At 30.1% G+C, this 23,588-nt stretch overlaps 1 protein-coding gene across 1 annotated transcript in view; it reads left to right on the top strand.

Annotated features, from left to right (window-relative positions):
• The window catches only part of olf186-M (Ki-ras-induced actin-interacting protein-IP3R-interacting domain olf186-M), a 104,656-nt gene that overhangs the window by 45,245 nt on the left and 35,823 nt on the right, over positions 1–23,588 (top strand). The window contains exon 5 of the mRNA XM_071888117.1: positions 7,437–7,538. Within this exon, the coding sequence (XP_071744218.1) occupies positions 7,437–7,538 (102 nt within the window). The remainder of the gene's footprint in view (positions 1–7,436; positions 7,539–23,588) is intronic.

The following is a 23,588-nucleotide window of genomic DNA, read 5'->3' as shown; positions in this document are numbered from 1 at the left end:
TAAAGTTGAGTGACGTCATCAAGGACCGAACTGATATGTGGACTAAACTGGACTAGACCGAGACTGAATTGGACGGGACTGCAGTCTTCAGCCCTAAATATGGATCAACACAACAATTGTTGTACTCACCACCTTTGAAGAGTCGTAGCTAAAGTAGCACTCATTGGCGGTTATTCTGCAAAAGTGCTCGAGTACAACTTGTAGAAACTTCGTAGAAAGTTGAAGTGTTCCACCATTCATGTGTTTTCCTAATGATTTGTTCTAAATTATAGAATAGTGGTTATTTATTTCCCTGTTTTTCGTAGGTACTATTTAATACCCACAAGAAGGGATATATATTTCAATAGAAGATATACTCTCATAAATGTTTCTAGTTATTTTCATTTCGAAACTCAATTTAAAATTGAATAAGATAATGAAAATATATCCTATTTCTAATATTTTGTTCAAAATCATATATTCTTATAAAAATGAGATATTAATATTCCCTTGATAGGAAAAAGTCTTGTGATGTGTCATGAGCAAAACCTGTAAATTGGTACTCGATTTTTATGAAGTAAAAAAAAACAACACAAAAACCTGACTCGTCGACATAAAAAGCCAAGTATTACTCGGATTCGACAAAAGCTCGTAACCTGTGAAAAACTGGCACTCACTAAAATTTGTGATTTTCTGTTTTTCTTTTTTGAACACATTATAACAGGTAAATCTTTCTAGATTGACTTCTTTTCTCTTTTAAATTTAGAATTGATGTTTTTCCAGAGTCAACATTTTGTTGAATTTAGTGAAATGCGTACCCTTAATCCCAGTTTGTTTTAAAAGATTACAAAAATTGAAAGGATATTCTTTATTGTCAATTTTTACGCACTCGTAGAATAGATGAAACGAGGTCTCCAACTCTTAATGACAAACATAACTATTTTTGTCTCTAAGATCTAACCGGGGATTGTTTGTAAAATTAGAAGACGTTCTAAATCTTTACCTCAATCCTTTTGGACGTGTTTCAGTGAATGGATTCCTCAAAATAACGTTTGAATCCGCACGTTCCATTATATCTCTAAAACCAAGTGTGTAAAGCCTTCTTGATAAATGATGGGTCCTTCTTTTCACGACCAATACTAATACTGTAAGCTTGCTTAATCATTTTGTTTGGAATGACTTCTAAGGCAATTAAATCAGCGATCGGAGGACAGTGATAATTATTTTTGAAATCCCATCCGGAGAATATCCGACGTGTTTTATGGGATAGAAATGAGATATTGAAGACGCGGCGCCCGTCTGATATATATTGACCTGCATAAGTAATCCCAGTATTTCTAAGGAACTCACTCTTACCGTTCAGTAAATGATTATAATTCAGTGGTTCTTTTAACCATGTTAATGGAGGGATGCCATCTTCAATGGCATATTTCTATACTGAGCACATCTTCCTCCAATGATGACCCAATATTTTCCCCACCCCAGACATTACAGATGGACCCATACAGATCTGTTCAGCAAAATGGAAACAAATCTCTTGTAAGATTATTTTTCTTTTCTTTTTTAATTACCCAAAATTATCAGAGCTTTTGATTCGTTTTACACCTTCTACATATCTTCTACGTGCGTAGAACTAATACCCCATGAGAGTTGTTGTTGCATTAATCCTCAACCTTGAAACGTATCCTCTTGTAGTCTCCCATACAATACCCATTTTAATACACTAGATTGGATTAACCAATTCAATCAGTTCACCGAAATATTGGTCACATACAATTTTTACATTTATTAATATAATCAATTCTTCTTCTCAGAATTGTAACCTTTCTTATATAATATTTATTTCATTTAATACATTTTTTGGAATGAATGATTGATATATATATAATTGTAATTTATATTAAATAAATAGGTGGTGGTCAATATCGTTAATGAAAAGATCAAAATCATGCATTTGATTTTGGTACTTAATGGATTACCATAAAAATAAGCGCTGATTGTTTGTAATAGAGGAAAGCGAGCAAGATAGCGTTCTTTTAAGAGTTTTGCTCCGGCCCTTTCATGACATATCCCCCTATTATATTTACACCCGTGTTGTCTTTAATCCTCAGGTTACATACTGAGTGGGCTTAAATATGGATTTTCAATCCGTAGTTCCAACATTAATAAATGAGTTCATCACTAAGTAGTTAAGTTTTTTTATAAGTAAGATGTGTTTTTATTAAATTTTCTTGAGTAGCCAAATGTAATTAAATGTTGCAGGAGGGTTACTTCTTATAATGTAAATGCATTAAAAAATAAATTTAATGTATAAGAGATGACTCAAGGACGGTGTTACCTAAATAACAAAAAAAAATCACACTGTATTTGTTTGTCAGCTATCGATATTTCTTTTTTTTTCCCTTGTTAGTGGTTGAACTTAAGCTATGAACAATGATTAAATAATAAGTTCATAGGTAGAAAGAGGGAAATTATTTATTTTCTGATTTTGGGTCTTTATTTTCTGATTTTGGGTCTTTATTTTGGTTTATTTACGATGTATAATAATAAAGGTAACAGTAGCCAAGAGCATCTAATAGTAAAACCATTCAGTTCTTTCTTTTTTCTTATCATTTTAACGAACTCAGGCCTAAAGTACACTATAGTATATAGCTGTTTTGTTTCTTTCTTCATTATAATGTTTCATTGAGTGCGTTGGTTATCATTATTATGTGTAGCAAAAGTTTGGAAATAAACTCCCTCTAAAATATCAAGGAAGAATTCGAATCCATTAAATTTTACTAATTTATAAGCATTAACATTGAGTGTAAATTGACAAAGGAGCCTTTCTATATGAGACAACATGTTCCATTCTTCCACCAAATAGCCGATGGAGACCTACTTGAAGGCGTCACTCCCAAAAAGGATTGAACTTAATTATTAAATTTTACTCCTTGCCTTTGGTAAGACATATTGTCGTGAAGTGGCATGGCATAACCAGTGGTGATTTTTTTATTATTTGGGCATGTTAAAAAAAGAAACCGAAAATCAAAATGGTAACCCTGCTAATTGGAAAAATGTTTTGGAAAAGAACAGCTTAGCTGTAATGAAGTTTTATTAGATCAGCAACAATCAGCTGTAATAAGGGATGAGGGGAAGAAGGAAATAAACAAGGACGTTAGTAATAATTACAACCATGCTTTATATATTTCTCTCCTAAGGATCGGCTCAAGCATTGACTTCACTTGGACTTCACCAATACTGTTAGTCTCAGTAAATAAAAAATAAGCATGGATGCTCAAAACTCTTCACTTTTAATACAGGAGTATTATAAGTTAGCTACAATGAGCAAAATTAATATCGAAATCATACGCTTTATAGCATTACTAGCAAAGGTTTACCTGACGTTGCTCAAGCCCAGAAGGGAGTGGGAAATCATACTGAATAGGGCCAATGTTATTTAATCTCAATGTTTACAACCCTTCGGTGCGGCTGAGTATTAAAACATATCTATTACTATGAATTTATAAAATAAAATTGTGTAATAAACTTCAAATAACATACCCAACAATTTGCATGTAAAAGTTTGTCTAGATGATAAGTTCATTTTTTATTTTGTCAAGTCAAAACTAGCGAAAACTAATGTAAAAAACTTTTTGTCACAAATTTTGCAAAAAAAAAAGAAAAGGTAGTAAATACTTTTTATTACAATTGTAAAGAGAAACACAAACCCATTAATATTTTTTTGTACTTACACTAACAAAAAGTTACAATAAATAATGTCGTCTAAAAATAACTCTTGATTTTGCAAATATTGCATAAAATGTTTAGTAAAATTTTCAGGAAATTCAAAATACTTTATCATAATGTTAAAGTCTACTTTTTACCTCTTTTCGTAGCATTTCTTTTTAAAAAATTGAAAAAAAGAGGAAAAAATAAAAAAAATTGAAAAAAGTTGAAAAATTATTCAGCACATATCAGTTAAACATCTCTTTTTCAGTGTCAGAATATCCAAATGAATTTCTAAATAAAATATCTACAAACTTTATATTATCTAAGAGTCCAATATTCGCTTGAATATATAATTTTTTGTAGCTGAAAATAAAACTAAACTAGGCACATCCCTCTAATCTTAAAAATATAAGCTAAGGGTTATATAGTTGCAATTTGGATGCGCTATCGATTTATCTAGCAAAAGTCAAACAAAATTCAACTTTTTTCACCTTTTGATCAAAATAATGTGTTCTTCATTGCTTTTACACTGAATAACATTAAATTTACCTTCATAACCTAAATTTCTAGTCTTGTGGCCTACAGAGTGTCCTACTAAAGAATATTTTTCCTAGCTTATACATGATTTAATGTTATTTTTCCCCTAGAAAGGAGAAAAACATACAGTTTTGTTTGTAGTTATATGTTTTAAAATTCATCAGATTATTTATGTATATTTTTTCAATCGGAGAAAATGTGTTGTAAGTATAAAAACTTGACACTCTCATTAAAATTCTATTACATTTTTTTAAATTATAGTTTGTCGTACCGTGAAGACATACAACTTTATAATAACAAAATCATTTTCTTTTTATACTTCAAATATTAAAGATTTGTTGCTCACAAAATATTTTTGTATTTTTCTAGAGCTATCAAGGCTTTATTGATATTAATGTTGTTCTTTGTAGACAAAAAAATGACTTAAAGGTTACTTTTATTTTATTAAAATCAGAAGCACACCATCTCATTTACATCGCAAAAATTTGTTTACAATTGGTACAGGTATTTTTTACCAATACATATTTTATTATAATTATAATTTATGGATACATGTATTATGTGAGATCTAACATGTATGCATTTAAAAGTAATTTGCAGTGCATCTCAGATAATCTAAGAAAGATTTTTATAGCTTTGTTATAATCTTCCATTAGATATGTTCTAGGGATTTTGTCAAGGAGGGGCTTTATCCGTAAAGGATTTTGCCGTAACGGGTTTTTGTCCATTGTGATTTTTGTAATAGTAGGGATAGTCCTCTGCATCTCTACTTCACGGATCCAGTGCGAATACCCCTTATACAATATGAAAGAGGAACTAATAACCTTCTCAAAATAAATAAAACTCTTAACTCTAATTTCACGATTCTTCACACTATTAATGATAGCATTAAGAAAATTAAAAAACTTTAAAGACTCAGGATTGTACTTTAACATTTTTAGGCAAAAAAATCCAAGGGACAGTAATCGAGGAATATTTCCAAGGATAGATAGGAGCAATCCTAAGAAAAGCCTAGACTGAAAAAATAAGAATCGACACAACACTTCCCATCCCTGTCTAAAACTATGAAATTGTAATTATTTTATTATTCTCATCATATTTATAATACAAACTTTTCATTTAAAATGTTTTGTCTCATTTATTTTTCCATTGCAACTTGAACAATCTTCTTTGCACAAGCTGTTACAGGTACAAATCTAAACTTTTATACAGAGCATGCATACCAGTATACCATATTTACGTAATAAATATTTCATCCAATATTTTTTTAATAAAAGTTCATATATAAAAAAGTAATATTATTAATCTTCATTTTTGAAATGAATAGTTTTTCTCTCTCTTCATTTTCTTTGCAACTTTATCCTTTCGATTAGATTATAAATTATTTATATATTTCTTTGAGTAGGCCTATAATATATATAAGTATTAGTGTTGGGGTTCGGTCTGGAAATCCTGGACCGGTCTAGGACCGTTATATTTTGTTGTTGGACTGAATTAGTTCGGTCCAACAAAAAAGCTCCGTCTGGACCGGTTTCATATAAAAATTCGTTCTGGATCGGTCCAAAGTATAAGTTGGGTCTAGTTCGGTCCCAAAAAAATCGGTCTAGACCGATTTTATAGAGAAACTGTTTATAACATGACATCATATGTTTTTTCAAGTAGAAGGACGTTATGCGAAGTTTAAACAGAGATAGCTCTGATTAATTTTCATCCTGCTGTCTTTTATATGTATACAGTATTTGTTCTAGAACTTATTGTGTAAAGTTGAATCACAGTTGATCTAGAAAAAAAGGTCTTTCATAATATATGAGACCGAACAAAATCCGTCCATAAAGTGAGACCGAAAAATATCGATCCCAATCGGTCTAGAAAAAATCACTTAAGACCGAACCGAAAAATAGATTGGATGCTGGACCAAGTCTCAACACTAGTAAATATATTATTGGGGAAGTAGTCTCCAAAAATTCTAATGTCAAATTTCCTCAGTACATAATACTTAAAAACAAATATGAATTACCTACGCCATGAAATTTGTAATGTATTGTTCCGTATAATCTATGGGTATTTGTATTTTACATATTCAAATATGAACATAAGTGTGAATATTACCTATTAGTGTTGAGTTTCGGTTTGAAAATCTCAGCCCCGTTTCAGTACGTTAATGTTTGTAAGACCGAAGTAATTCGTTCCAATTTCGGGCTGTACTGGTCTCGTAATAAAATTTGGTCATAAAAAATGATAAAAAAAATTGAACTACCGTTTTTTTTGAAAATGTAATAAAATTATTGTGATGTAAAATTTCATTTTACAATTTTTCATACAATTATAAATAACATAAATGGAGCGGCGTAGCTCAATAGACAACGTGCTCCAGAGAAATAATTCTGCAGAAATAATGTGTGTAGGCTCGATACCCGGACACCCATTTATAAATAAATACGCATAAAACTAGAGTTGTATAAAAGATATCCTTAAAGTTTGCAATATTTTTTTCTAGCTAGCAATATGAAGAGTGTTTTTTCTTTAATTTATAAAGCTGTTATCATGATTTATTAATTATTTAAGAGAAACTGTCCAAATATAAAATAACCACAAGGATGTTTGCTCATAAAAGACGAAGAGTGAATCTGAGGGATTGTTTAAGAGTTGTAAGTGTAAGGGTTTGTTGGACTCAGAGTAAAATTAAGGATCGAAATCGGAGTAATTCCTGTCTATTTCCTTACTAGTTAAAGAATGTGAATAACGTTTATTTCATTCTTCTCATAGTTGCTTGCAGCTTATCTATTAAAACGTCATAACAACTCAGCTGTTCTCTCCCTAAAACCTCTTCATATTGTCAAGGTTACTATTTTAATTTTTGATTTCTTCTTTTTTCTATACTGAAAATGTCTACTTCTTCCTAATTGATACAACTCCATTCGACCAATCAGAAAACACGTAAGACAGAATCGGAAAAAAATCAGTCATGGACCGAGTCTTAACACTATTATCCTTGAATGTATAATGTCTGTCTTTTTATCGGCAATAATACATAAGTAGCAACTTTATATCTATATCCCATGATACATCTTCTACAATCATTTTTTTTTAAAGTCTGTGAAATTTTTCATGTCCATTTGTTATTTCATTTAAACTCCTTATCTAAATATTTCCCATTCAAGTTCTTAATGAGATTTAATCTGTCTATATAAAATATATTTTCATTATAGAAAATGTAGAAATTCGTTGGATACGAGACGAAGATATTTAAAGGAGTCACGTGACCTATATCGATCATTCCAGTCTGATATATCCATCAAAACGGTTTCAAGGTAAGTTTTAATTTTATTTAATAGTAACATATGTACGCACAATTTAAGTAGCTGCTTGAAATACATATGTAGTTTGGTTTTGGTGAAAATGCTGTCATATAGGAAATCGGTTTTGTTCATATTTATCCTTCGTTACTTTTTTGGGTCTTCCAAAATCTTTTTTTTACAAAATGTGTATATTTTCTTATTTCCAAGATTATTTTCATTCCTCTTTCAAAAAAGTGTCTTATTTGTATATTTCTTCTACATGTGGCATGCCAATGTAAAAGATGGCATTGATAAAAACAAAAACTTGAGAAAAAAGATTTATTCTATTTTTATCTATTTACCTCATAAGTAAGGATCACATGATTTTTAAAAGCCCATTATCCACCCTTATTTAAGGAAATATATTGAGATTTTTCATGACGTTCCTCTTAAAATTTAAAGCTTTAGAATTTGGGGTTTTTTGAATGAAATATTTCTATGTTTAACATTGTGTGTAGATAAAAAAAAACCACAGCTTCCATTCAATGAATAAAAACAATTGTTAATTTTATTTAAAGAGCAAAACTTCATTGATTATTTTGTTTTTTGGTCGATTTGTACAAAAACAATTCCAGCCTGCTTTTATGCTAACGTGACAAATATCTAGTTTTTTCAGGATGTCTCTTGAATATTCTAGACGCTAGAATTGATTAATTATTCCTTCTTTTGGTATTTCTCATATAAGTTATAAGATAAAGTCTTAAGCTCTATTATTACCTTTGAATTGATCAAAGACAACTAAAAAGGAAGACAGCATGTTTTTATTTTTGATTTTTTTCAAGCATGAATGGGGAAACTAAACAAAGCAAGCGAAGAGAAGAATTATTAATACAAATTAATATGTATACAACGCATTTTGTATGCGTATTGATATTTAATATTATCTAAAAACAATATAAGAAAATATAATTATACAATGTGTTAATATTATGGAGGTCATTAAAATATTTCGTTCATTTTGATGAAGAAAATAATTTCAAAGTGTTTTTTGTAGATGGATCATTGTGAAAAATACTTCATTTATTATTTCATAAGTGACTTTAAGTGTGAAATTGTTTGAAATTGTCGTACATATTTCTTCAATCAAATAATTACATCTTATATACAATAGATTTTCTAAGTCATTGGTTTTCTCAATCTTTTCGAGAATAAACTTAGAAAAAACAACTCGTGGATTTCTCGAATTGATCAAGAATTTCTTACAAATATTATTATACCCAATTAAATTGAATAGACCATATATAAAAAATCTTGTGTATAAATGAGGTTGCTAGGACTAGTGAGCTCTCCTCTTGAAACCATATGAAGATAGTCTTCTATATTCTCAAATATTAACTTAACTTGTCCATTCATAACCAGGCTTAGACATTAAACAGAAAAACGAACGGCGGTCATTTCTTATTTTTTAATATTGTTTCCGAAGATTACTACATCTTTTTTTATGTACATTATGGGTATAATTATGATAATTATCTTTGATGGTGGCTAAAATACAGTTCATATCTTTTTATTTCTTTCAATCCGTTACTTCGTTTAATTGCACCCTTCACTGGAGAATAAGTCATCTCAAGATGAGAAGATATCCACATACTCGAATTTTATATTATACAATTCAATTGCAGGTATTTAAAAATATTAACTTTTGCACAATACTGTATTCTACAATTAATGAAAATTTAATTGAATTCTCTTGATGTTTCAGAAAGTTGTGTTTAATTGAAAGATCAAAGATTTTGGTATAGAAAATTTGAGTAAACGAATATCTTTTCACACTTTTCAGACAATAAATGATAATATATTATATTCTGAGAAAAAAACCTTTAATATTATATTAAATAATTTAAAAATTTAACATCCATAAAATAGATCTATGTACCAAAAAAAAAATAAAGACAAGGGTTTACAAAATAAAAATATTACAACTGCACGAATATGTGGATCAGTATAGTGTAAACTGTTTATATGCACTTATTTTTATCATACTCAGAAATGAAGTGATTAACTGGTCAGAGAAGTGCATTCAGGTCGGATTGTACCCAAAAATATAGACAAGGGATTTGGGACTAATTTTATCATCTCACAAGGCAAGCACCTCCCCTCCCCCTCTCAAGTCCTGCATTAATGTCTCCAACAAGAAATGATTATAATATAAACAGAACTTACCTGTCTTGAGAAGTTAAATCTATAGACAAACTAATACCACTGTTGGTATATCAGAGATGAACTCACATGTCGAATTTACAACTTTTTCAAAAAATCAGCATAACAATTAAAAAACAATAACACACCTAAGTTGGCTTAGCTATTTTTTAACAGAGGGAGGCTGTTAAAAATAGATTGGAGGTCGCCTTAAGTAAAAGTACTGCCTCTATTTTGAGACTATTAAAAAATATATTTAAAGAAATTGGATACCATTTAATAAAAATTGAGTTATCATTTTAGGACCCCTGGAATTGTCAGTTTTGCTTCTAGTAAGCTAAATCCATGAGGCTCATTTTTATGTACTACGAAACAAAAAGGGGTTTATATATTAACGAGTATTTTTTTAGGTTTAACTTTTTAAAGTAGTTAAATATTAAATGAATAAATAAAAATTCAAAAATGAACGAAAAAAGAGTGATCGGGTATAAGCCTAGTCATAAAATATTCTAGAAAAAAATTATTCCAGCAAGTATATTAATAATTGACCTAGTGCGAAAGAACTATCTTCGAGGGCAAAGCATGTTTTTTTTTAAGATATATCCTCCGTCGACCATCCTTTATCCATAAAGAAATTTTTCTTAAAAAATCAGTTTGTTCTTTATTAGTATTATATATAGGAGATTTTGTTGGATGCTCATTCTTAATTTCTTAGAAAATTAATATATATATGCATCTTAGGGAACATCTCAATTTCCCTTTGCGGAAAACATGATTTCTATTTGCAGAAGGACGTTTCTCCTCTGCTTGTAATTTAAGAAAGAAGAGGTTCATTATAAAACCGTCTAAAGCTATTTTCTCAGTCCAAAAACCTTAATAATCTAACTGAAGGAAGATCCTACATTCCTCTTAAAAGCTACTATGGCTGACCTAGTACTATGGTTATATTATTCCCAACAACAGGTTATTATCATCGCCGGTTTTACTTTCGGGTCTCTTAAAGTACAATTACTTTGGGAATAAGTGGAACTGACGGAAAGAAGTAATTCTCTTTCTCCCAGTTTTTTGTGAATGCATCTGTTGTAATTGCTTTGTTGTCCGGAAGCCAAGAGACATATTTCTGTGTTTGGTGCCATTTCCGGATGCAAAGTAGTTGCATTTTGGGTTGAACCAGAAATACCTGAGGCAATAGTGGGAAATTCCAGGTTTCCTGACCTGCGCCTGATATGAAATCTGCTTTCACATTTCAAAAATAATCTGGCTCTGCAATTTGTTTCTAAGATTTTCTTCCAGAAAGTCACTGCTAAATTTCCCACTACTTCGTTTTTTCGTTCCTTCCATTACCTTGAAATAATATCAAGCTGTACTATGATCTGCAAATCAAGCAATAGAAGTATTTTGAGATATTATATCTAAGCTGTGAATAACAGCTTTCATTTATAGAATATTAATATGCTCTAATGATTCCCAATCATCCTGGATGCATCTCCCGTCTGAGGCAAATGTCCGTATCTCGAGAGTGAAGCATCTGTGCGAATATCAAAATCTGGATAGTAATCTTCCCAAATGCGTGAGCATTGAAAATGAATATCGGAGGAGAACCACCAGTCTAACTCTTGTAAAGCCTCCGTAGAAGGAGAAACTGTGCGTACATTTGGATTCAGTCGAGAGCATCTTTTGTTAACTCGCTGAATTGAACAAAAAAATACTGGGGTAAATTCAACAGCTACTCTACAGATGTCTAGAAGGCCTATTATTTTCTGGACATCTTTCAGAGAACATTTATCTAGATTTCTGAGAGACAAGCACCAAGATTTTATATTTGTTACTTTTTCCTTGGTTATTCAGACTACATAGTTCTCGGTATCCCAAACAATTCCTAAGTGTTCTAAACTTTTAGTGGCGATTAAGTAACTTTTCTGTCCACTTACATTAAATCCAAGTGAAGTGGGGAACATAATTGTATGGCAAGCGTATTAGAATACTGAATTTTTAGATAAACCTTGTATTATAATATAATATAGATAAATACTACATTATATTTTCAAATTTGATCTTAAAAATTGAAGTACACTTGTCATTAGTTTAGTGAAAATTCTAGGGGTACTGCTTAGGCCGAAACAAAGAACGTTAAATCTAAAAAATTTATGTCCACGTATTTATGTAGCAATACACAGTAGACAATTTTAAACATAATCGCAATGATTTATTAAGTTAAAATGATTCTATTCTTCCTAAGTAAAGTTCAAACATAGATGATATTGTTTGGGTTTTAGAATGTCGCGCTCTCTAGCACGAGGTACGGGACAAGATAGTCATTATTTATATAGGATTTACTATAACGTTGTATATTTAATGCATTTATGATTATTTAATGATATAATTTAATATAGTTCTGTGAAAAAGATAATAATCAGTCGTCATCATTATTGGATCGTTCTACACATAAGCACATACACTATACAACAAAATGTTTGTATTAAATTTTTATTTCTTCCGTTAGTCGCGTTCTTGAAAAAATAATTGTTAGTTGCTGTCCTTCTCTGCGGTATTTCTTGTAATTTATCTTTGATGTTAAAATATTCTCTATGGTATGTCAAATTTAAAAAAAGAGTGATTGAGTATTTATAATAATAATATACGCAATTAAATAATGTACTGATCACAAAACCTCTTAGCATGAATTGTTTTGGATTTCTACTCATTTTTGTTGGATTTATTATATTTTGCTTGTCTTTTTATCAATAACATTTAAAATTAATGGCACGCTTAAAATATATATTGATTAATGAGGGAGGAACACAAATATGAATTTAAGGCCATTTTTATTATGTTTTTTATATTTGTTTGATATAACAATTTAAAAAAAAAACATTTTTCTTATAAAATAGACCAGATTAAAACAATTTAATTTCGTGTCTCCTGTTTTCTTGAGTAGGATTATTCAATTAAAAATCAAATTTGCTTAAACTACACGCCAAAAAGTAGTTCGTGGAAAATAATAAAAAAAAATTAAATATTTACAGTTGCGACTTATGTTGAGGTGAGTGACCACACCCTTAATTATTATCTGGTTCGTTTTTTTTAATATATAATAATTAATAAACTACTTCTTATTGATAATTAATAGTCATGTCGTCCTTTTTGATGTACTCTCAAACTCAACTGTTAATTAGTGAAATGAAACATTTAAAATAAACAAACGTATGTCATCTACCCTTCCATATTTGTAAGCATTATATACATTGAATGGATAATTTTATGAATACAATTATCAGTGAATAAGTATGTAATGACACAATTTCCAAACGTAGGTCCTTGACATATATATAAATATCCAAATATACTATTCCACAATATTAGCAAAATTATTATATAACTATCAGGACACAATTGGAGGATAAGGAGACACGTAGAGAAAATGAAACCTTATTATTACAATCTAAATACAACAGACTTACCACAAATAGAAGTGAAAACCAAAGTAAAAGTCGAAAATTATCAAAATCGCAGATGGTCAGATGTAGTCGAGAATCTAGAAAAGAAATTAAATGGAAGTTATCGTGCCCTATAAAAATCTGGGAAGATATTGCAAAGAAACGGAAGGTTTTTGAGAGTGTAAAATGGAATTATTAAATCTGAGAAAATCATCGACATTAATAAATGTCAGGAAATACAAAGATCTTTGAGATAGCAATATTGAATTATTTAACCTCAGAAGATGATAGACATTCATATATGTAAGGAACTGCAAAGATCTTTAAGAGTTAAAAATAATTTGAACTAAGGAAGGATATGTTAGGTGTTCAAGTAGCTTAATAAAATGGATGGAGCACAGCTTCCTTTAGGACAAGGTCCATGTACAGGAGGATGATTAAATGATGTGTAGTATTTAATATTACTTTATCACGTCTATCTCAGTTATGTATTTTGTATTTCGATTGTAGTTCATAACGCTCATGAAAACAGCTGAAAGGAGAAAACACTGTTTCTTTGTTTTCTTAAAAAAAGATGATGATGAATCAATACTGATAGAATAGATAAAAGTACTAGTCCAAACTTGCTTTGTTATTTTTATCCAAGTGGGGCCATTCTCAAGCTCTTGTAAATGAAAAACTCTACTCTAGAAATTTTTTATGTATATATACATTTTGAGTTAGTTGAATTGCCAACTATCTACAAGCCATAAAATAAGAAAATAATGGGTAAGTAATCAATTATATATACATAATTCCAACCAAAAAATATTTTCTTATATATAGTCATATACTCGTATAATGAAGAAATCAAATTATTTTAAGCTTTCTGGAAGAATGATTGTTTTTATATTACTCCTGTATTTAAGAAATACGCAATAATGTAAGAAGTCTACAAAAAAAAAAAAAATCATATAAAAACTCACTAAAGGAATGTTAGATGCACAAATTTGAACTTTACAAAAACTTTTATAAATAATCTAAAATATAATATTATGTAGTGATGTGCTGCGAGCTGAATTTTACTATATGAGTATTTTCGAGTTTCCAAAAAAATACTTGAAGGAATAACGAGCTTTACTCGTTACTTGCTTGAATACTCGGTACTCGCCTGAATACTTGTTACTCGCTTGAATACTCTTTACTTGCCTAAACACTCGATACTCAACCTAACAATTTTTGCTCTCTAAAAAAACTCGTTAGACAAAAAAATTATATTTTATAGTGAATTATTGAAAATTGTCATTTAAAAATTTGTGTAGTTCTCTAGAGGTATTTGTAACTAATATATTATATTTATACATATAAAATGATCTTAGAATAACAATAATATTGGTATACTAGACGGACTATAACACATTTAATATAAGGTACTGATGACCACACAAAATTGTTTTCGTAATTTATGTTTGACCGACTAATCTAAAAAATATGTATCTTATTTGAATCGTGTTTATAAGCGTAATTTAACAGTTTTTATAGTCAATAAATCAATACTTTCTATAACTCGTAATAGATATGTTTTTAGAGGCAATGATACTTATTACTTATTAGTATGAATGGAGATTAATGATAATATATAGAAGAAATAAAAGTTTTTAGACGGCTAAGTAATTCCAATGAATGTTGAGTACTTCCACTAGTCTTAAACAAATCAAAGAAAGATTATTTTGAAAACAAATTGGGATTATGAGTACACAATGCAAAAAAAACAACTTACTTCTACCTATGGAAAACATAAATTCTAAATTTTGGAAAGAAAGGACGTACGTCTAGAAAGATTTTCATGTTATAAAGGGCCATAAAAAGAAATGAATCCCAAGTTTTGAGGAGTTCCGCGTAAAACTCTTCTTTTCATTCCCTCTAGCATAGTTTTTTATGTCTTTTTTTATAGACTTCATAAAACTCTTGTTACAATTGACAAGTTTTGCTCTTGGAACATCACTAATATTCAGAGTAAGGAAAAATTGATTAACTCTATTGTGTAATTCTTATAAAATCATCCATATTTCATAATTTATGTTTGGCCACAGGCACCATTATGTAGAAACTTGTTGCCTTTTCTGCAATGTCTACTCTTAATTCTACTTCGTTTGAAAAGTAATCGTTATTTGATTTTTTTTTAGACTAGCGGGAGTAATTGAGATTCCTTGAAATGGAGCAGTTAATTAAGTACATACTCAAAAGTCCTTCTCAGACCAATAGACATACGATACACTTGTCTGCATTAATATGGATGCATGATAATTAATAAATGAATATTTCCAAATATATGATGGAGAGGCTGCTATTAAACATAAATCTGAATGGTCAAATTTGATATTCAATCTGGTAGCTACTAATTTATTTAGGATATCCTTTGAGATATAAGTTTAAAAATGATTTTTATTTCTCTAGCAATTGTAGCATTTCAGTATTAGAGTATTATCTTAGTAACTTTCATTATCTTCTTTGTTTAAATAGTAGATACAGCTTGAAGTGAATTTATTGGATAAACTTTTAGTATGTATTCGTATTCGATTAATATATATTTATTTTTTTAAAAATCAGTTTTCCCTCTTTAAGGATGAATATGAAAAAAAAATAGCTGTTGAAAATATAAACTGTTGAATTACGCATAGGACCATGATTCAAATAAGTTAGATTAATTTTTAAGTTAATCTTGGAAAATAAATTACAAAAACAATTTCTCAATTACGAGTTCCAATAATTCTTTAAAAAATATGGTTTTTTTTGTCTGATATTTTTTTTTAGCGAACAAAAGTGTTAAGTTGAGTAACGAATAAAGTTCCTAATTCCTCGAGTGTTTTTTTCAGAAACTCAAAAATACTCATGCAGCAAAATTCAAGTCTCGACACATCACTATTAATATTATTTACATTAAATAAATGAAGGCGACTTATTTTATCAAGTGTAGTTCTTAGACATTTGTAGCATAATGGTATTTTTTAACTATTATTTAAATTTTATTTATTTATTATTTTAAAGAATCAAAATAGGTATTTGAATGTTTTACTAGAATTGCATTGGAATCGGCATCTAGAATCTTTTTTGGAATCGTCTAATTACTAAAAAAAAATCACGAAAAGGAGAAAATCCTTATTTATTTTTCAACTTCATGTATTCATACAACTTCTGTGTATTGATCCTTATTTATTCGGTCCAGTCCAGTCAAGTCTTGGGACCAGTCCTATCGGTACTTAGGACCATCAGTCTTTGGGACTGGTACATAAGACCATTGGTCCTTGTGACCGGTTCTTAACTATCGGCCCATCGAATTTTTCGTAAAAATATCGATGGTTTATTGAGCCAAATAAGATATATGAAATATGTATTAAGATTATTGCACATATCTAGACAAAAATTTGTTACTTGATTATATAATTTATTCTATTATGTAACATAATAATTAACAGGAGGAAAAATACCCTCATAATGTCACGAGGGATCGATTTTACCTTCTTCAAGGACCGACAAGTTAGACTGGACTAGATCGTGACCCTTGGTTCTAAATAAGGATCGACACAACACTACATACAACTCAATGTTTCATAAACCTTTTTGAATCAAGAATAATGTTTTTATACAAATTTATGGGATTTTTTAAGATATCCCAGAAGTTTAACTATAGCTCAAAACCTTAATTTGATTTAAGAGACTTATATTGCCTCCGAAATGACCTTTTTAAAATAAAGTATGTCAATTTTTCTTTTTCTACTGTGATAATTAATTTTCGCAAGTTGAAGTGTAATTTTCACCTGTTTCCAAAGGGTAAATAAGAAGATGTTGATGTATATTGACAATAATTTATTTTACAAACTCAATTTTGGGAAACATTTTTTTAACTTGCTTTTGTGTTGACGGCCACATATCGTAAATACTGTGTGGGTTTCAACGCGCAATTTTCATTGTTTCACCGTGCGGAAACTTCACTGCAAAGACAATTAATATTAATTGTGATTTCTTAATCATTTCATATAATTTTTTTATATTTGATAAGGATATTATTATATATGTGTTGAGTTAACACAAAAACAATCTAGAACAAATATCAAGAAAATGAGAGATGCCTAAGTAATTTGCTTAGACCAAATACACATACAGCCCATACAGTTCGCAGACAAATTTTGGTGAACTATAAGTTTGGTTTTCAAATTTATGAGATGAGTTGAAACACCCAAAGAAGTTAACTTTAGTTTAACTCTTTGTTGGATTTATGGGACCTAATTTGGCCTAGATATGGCCTTTAAAAATAAAATTTATCAAATTCTAATAGTTTGATATTGACGATATTTTTTTTGCTTCTCTAAGTTCAATTTGTAGCAACAATAAAATTGGAAAATGTTTTACGTTTTTTTTATCTCGAAGTATAAATAAGCTAATACGTTCAAAATTATTGAGTTGAGTGATTTGTAAAGGAAAAAGTAAAAATGAAATACAAAATGAAGTCAATTTATCGTATCGGGAAAAGTATTTCTTAAGTGTCAGTATTTTTAAATTTACGTACATATATTGATGTATTGCCTTTTCTTTTTGACTGTTATATCAAGGTAAACTATTGATGTTTTATTTTTTTAAAAGAAGTTTGATGATATTTTTAAAACGGGAAGAACTTCTATTGAAAATTCCACATTTTTATACAATTTTTTACATTAAAACCTATTTGCATGTAAAATACCTATAATTACTGAGTTAACACAAAATCAATCTTGAATAGAAATCCGGAAATGGAAAATTTCCCATTTTTTATACCAAATACAGGCAAGGAATTTTAAATAATTTTAAATCCAGAAAATTTAGAGATAAGGTATTTTACAAATTATATCCCAAAATTAATTTAGCAATTCACAAATCTTTTGCACTCTGTGACAAAAATAAGTATCTGTAATTATGTACTTTTCGATACCTGTTTGAATAAATATATACAATAAAAATGTCGTTAAGGGGAATATGCAATTCTAGAGTACCGGTTTCAGTATCAGATTGGTATAGAACCATTTTAAATGTGCTATTACCAGCTATGGTAAAGGAGTACCAAACAACGTTTGTATTAATATATAAAAGTTTTTGGCTTAAAGTGTTTTTTTTAATTGGCTGTAAATAATTTCATATGTCCTACTTATGAATCATTCTCAATTGTGCATGCATAAAATATAATATATGTACAATGTGTATTGAGACCATCATATTGTATAATTAATTACCTTATAAAAAAGGTACACACATGCTTTCTTTACAATCCGATTATGATTTTATTAAAACACAATATATTATGTAAATAGTTATTAGGAAAATTATTTTTGATTTAACAAGGAAAAATATTTTTTTTCCAGTGTATCAACCTAATGGGGCATGAACGTGTTTACTCATAAGTATTTTGTGTATATAGTCAGGGATAGTGGTGCCATCTTATTTGTTGTTTTTTATTAATAGTTTCTTTATATATTTTTTTTACAACAGTTTAGTACATCTGCACCATATGGATTACTTTTTAGTTGGTCATGTTATATTATCGTAGTAGACACTTGACGGATATATATTGGGCCCTAAATTTTTTTTCATTAGCATATAACAAACTAATGAAAGTAATAAACAAAATAATGTTGGCTATGTGGTAGCATGAGTACACCGTGTTTTTACAGCTATATGCTAGCGTTATTTAAGCATAAACTGAATATCATTTACAATGTTTTTAGTTATAATGATCGGCATTCAATTATTAGCATATAGTTAGTCGTCAAACCCCTAGAACTGTTCTTCAAGAATGCTTTCTAGCATTTTGGGCTCTAATCCAAACGGGTTGGATTATCAAACCTGCAAAAGTTATTCTAGCACCAATATTTGGAACTACTTTTATACTTTTAATTTATCTTTGTCTGAATATCAGTTCCAGATAAACTATTCTATCATCCACGTTCTTCTTGACACTACTTACTTTCATTGAAATGGAATTAAAAATACTTTCCTTGATTTATACATGAACTTAAAATGATCCATTTTTTTGATTGATTGTATTTCTTTCGGTACCCAGGTCATTTTTCTTCATTTCTATGATAATATCTTCCATAATAAGAATATCATTTTATTTATGCATTAATTTTAAACAATAAATTTATAAATCAACAGAAATATTATTGTCATATTCTGGTTAAAAAAACTAAAACAAAAAAGTAGACGCAACACTTGCATGTTAATCAAAATTAAGTCAACGACACAAGGAGAATAACAAAAAAAAAAGAAAAACTGGGAAATCCAGAGATCCGTTGAGTATGTCGTATCATGAAGAGAGGATCTTGAGCTAGTTCTGACAAATAATTATTAGTTAACATTCTATATGGTTTATTAGTATTTCCTAGCGATGGAGAGGGAGTTGAGGATTATAATTGTCTGAGAGACGTTATCATGGAGCCACGAAGCAAACCCAAGACTTATAGGGTGAGGATGTTATAATGAGCCGATTCGAGGGACTCAGTCTCACATCTTAGTTCATTCAGATTTCTTCCTCTACAATCGTAAGGATTGGTGTAATTTATTACGCATTCGTGGAATAGACGAAACAAAGTCTCCCACTCTTAATGGTAAAAATAACCATTTCTCTCTTTAGAATCAAACCATGACTTGTTTGTAAAAATAGAGAACGTTCTGAATCTATACTTTAGTATTTTGCATGGACGTATGCTCTTGCATACCCCCATACTAAATCTTCCCTTATTTTACATATATATGTTCTTACATACTTTAATGAAAAAGGAACGTATCCCAACTGATTGAACGTTTTTGGGAGGGTGTTGATATCCCAGGCCTTCATTCTTTCATATCTGGTGAATGGGCTATTATTTAAAAATCTAATACTCTTCTGTATAGTATATATCACTTTTTACCTCTTTTCTTCTCTCAACGTCGACACTGCAGTTAGAAACTTCAATTCCTGGAAGTCAGAAAGACTTAACAAAATCTAGTTCGCAAAGAAAATCACATGTCACATTAAGAATACCTTCAAGTATGACTTATCTACTCATTTTATCAAGTGCTTTAATACTTGATATCAAACTTGACCCTCTTGCCAAGGATTCTTCCTGATTTTATATTTTTCTTCACTTAAACAAATGGATATAACCACTAAAAGAGACAACTAAGGTGTTTTATTTCAATATTTGATGTCTCTTCACTATTATTTTCTTTTTGAAATTTTTTTTATACAAGGGTGTCTACAGGATTAAAAAATATATACACTGTATACTGTGCCCCATCCTGTTTCCATACCTAATTTCCAATGCCGTAGGTTGAGTTGATGGAGGAAGACACTTTTTTGGCGTATATAACTTTATATTAATTGGCCTTCAATGTCCCTTTTATCCATACTGGTGAAAATGCCTTACCGTCTTTACCAATGACATCGATCATCATGGCATTGGGTGGGTGTTTCGTACGCCCAGTAAATTTTACCTAGGAAGATGCACCTTTGGGGATCTTGGTGATGTACCAAAGGCTGCGGAGGGTGCTGACTGGGTAAACTGTGAAAAAATTTTCATCCAAAAACTGAGGACTTTTCTTTTGGGTTTCTTCAATTTATTAAAATGATTTTCGGTCGTTCCAGCCTTTTTCGTCTGTGTAAAGCCGTCCAACCCTAAACTTTTGTAATATCCCTAGACTTTACCCCCAAATCCTCTTTAAAGATGCGCTGGACAGCTGTTTTGTGAACCCTGAGGTCCTTGTCAATTTGCCAGATGTTGTCACGAGGGTTTGTCTCTATCTTTGCCTTCACACTCCTTATGAGGTCTCTGCGCAGACCGATTTGAGTCTTCCCATTCTGTGACAATCAACACAGGCAAAATTTAAACATTATTATCGGTATAAAAAGTGTAAAAGAACTTATGGTGTATACAGTATATGTATACATTTGGGAGGGGGTGCTTGGCTTTTGGATTTTTTCAAAAAAATTTCAAAGTTCTAAATTTATTTACAAAAAAAAAATGAAATATTAAATTCAATTGGAAAAACTTAAAAAATCTTATTATAAAAATTTTTATTTCAAATCTTGAATTTTTTGGAAAAATTATTTAAATCCAGTCTTCAAATGACATCTCCTTAATCCAACATTTTTTGCTTGGCAACATAAAGGTGTGTTAAATAAATTAAAAAATTTATCTTCGATCTTCTTGGATTCATTCTTATCATTAAATATCAGAGCCACCACATTATGATCTCATAAGCCTTATCAAATTATATATAATTGATGTGTTCTTCTAGCTGAGCTAGATATTTTATTTGTATTTCATCTCTTCACTTTTGACATTTTCTTCCTCCAACAATTGTGTCTTTATTTGATCTTTGCCATAAATAATCTTAATATTTCAAGTTGTTGTTTGTCTCTTCTGATCAGCTCTTCATAATATTGTTTCTGCTCTTTTATCATCATCATAATTGTCATCGTTGGATCATCTTTTCTCTTTTGTGGAGCGATGGAAAATTTTCTTCTTTTATGTATTTCAACATCCAAATTTGATTTTCTTCTTCAAATTCATTAGTGTCCTAAAAATTCATTTCTAACAGTGGTTGTTCCAAATTTCTAGAGTAGTTTATATGAGATCCGCTCATAAGTTTTTCTTAAAAGCCTGCAGCTCCAGAAGGGATGGTCAGTAGTCTGGCGCGTTTAATTGCAAAACGGAAAAATACTCCTCTGGTCATTAAAGAATTTGGCTCCAACCTCCAACGGCCTTGAGAGTAATCAATATTTAAGCAATCTTTCAGAAGATTTCAAGTATTTACCCTTTATCACTTTGATACTTTTACACACTCCTTTGTTGAGGGTTCTCTTTCTCAAATAATAACAAACAGGAACTATAGTGGTTTTTTTAAAATACCTCCTGATTTCTAAAGTAATAATCATCGATGCTTTTATTTTGAATGACACCAGGGGCCTTTCTCAACCCTTAAAATTACTTATTCTTGGGTTAAAAGGACTGTTCAGCCATTTTATCAATAAGTGGACGTTCATTGGTCGTACTCACTAATTGATAAAATGTCTGAACTGCCCATAGGAGGACACTTTAATTTTCATACTTCCCGGAAATTAAAGCGTCCTCTTAACCAAGAGACAATTTAAACTTCTTAGTAATATCCAAGCACCCTTTACATAGATAATGCATTCGTTTCGAGTATGACACGTGATTTTGCAAAACATTGTAAAATCAGCAAAGGGATTACCCATAAGAAATACTTGTCTCTTATTCAGGAAGTCATTGAGAATATAATACTAAGGTTCCTCGCTATCTCATATTTTCCCTAAAACAATAAAAGTCCAGAACTTTTCATATTTCCTGGACGCTTATCAAAGACAATCTTCCACTATTCAGTGGACCGAAATATTTAATAATAATTAATCCAGAATTTAATGAGAGCTCTCTGATTAGGATCATAATTCTTCTGATTGACTTTATTGTTATGAAAGGGCTCCGCCTTATATCAAAGTTAGGTAGTCAGCAGAGCAGAGTCATTTGGATGAGCTGGGATCGCCGAAAAGCCTCAATTTGGTCATCCTGATAAATATTTTTGAGAAATCTAATAATCTGGCAATGTAAACATGGTGTCACCCTCCCTTAGTCCTCGACTTTTCTCGAAAAAATGACTCTTGATGTCCATATTCAAAATGGTACGGGAAACCGCTAAGATTACTCCAACCATTTAGCTATAAAATTGCCGAATCTTTTCTTATATAGTACACGAATGACGACTTCATGAGAGAGTATTTTAAAGGCTTTGGCATTATCTAGAGCAATCACAAATATGTAACTCGGTGATGACAGGAAAGTCTGTACAGGGAAGGAAATGTTGTTCATAAATTTACCTTTCAGAATGCTGTACTGGGAGGGGTATGGATATGTCTCCGTCTTACTACTTATTCTACTATTCCATACAAACGAAAAAATTTTGTTTGGATGATTTTGTATGGTTAACGGTACGTAGTTCTTCAGGTATACAGGATCTTTGTTAGCCTTTGCCATTCTGTCCTTCTGATGTAAATTCAGTAAAAACACCAAGAGATATTTACCTTTACGTTAAAATTGAGTAAAAAAGGTATCAAACGGTCAACATATTTGTTGTAAAATTCGACACAAAGCCACTAAAACGGCCCAGTGGATTTATTAAATTTATCATTTTTGACGATGACATTTTTAACCTCAACGTATCTAAAATGTTTTTCCATTAGATCTTTACCTGTTTCTGATACTCAACATCATTGCTCGGTTCACACTTCAAGCCATCATAAAAGGAAACTGTATTCATCTGGCATCTCCTTCAATTATTAACATTATGTCAATCATAAAATGAGTACAGTTTATAGTAAAATTTAAACTGCAGATGTATTTTAGGTCATCCGATTTCATGCCATTATTATGAAATAGGC

The sequence above is a fragment of the Lepeophtheirus salmonis genome, chromosome 5 (assembly GCF_016086655.4).
Source record: "Lepeophtheirus salmonis chromosome 5, UVic_Lsal_1.4, whole genome shotgun sequence".
In the NCBI taxonomy this organism is placed as follows: domain Eukaryota; kingdom Metazoa; phylum Arthropoda; class Copepoda; order Siphonostomatoida; family Caligidae; genus Lepeophtheirus; species Lepeophtheirus salmonis.
This window is presented reverse-complemented; position numbering and strand designations above follow the sequence as displayed.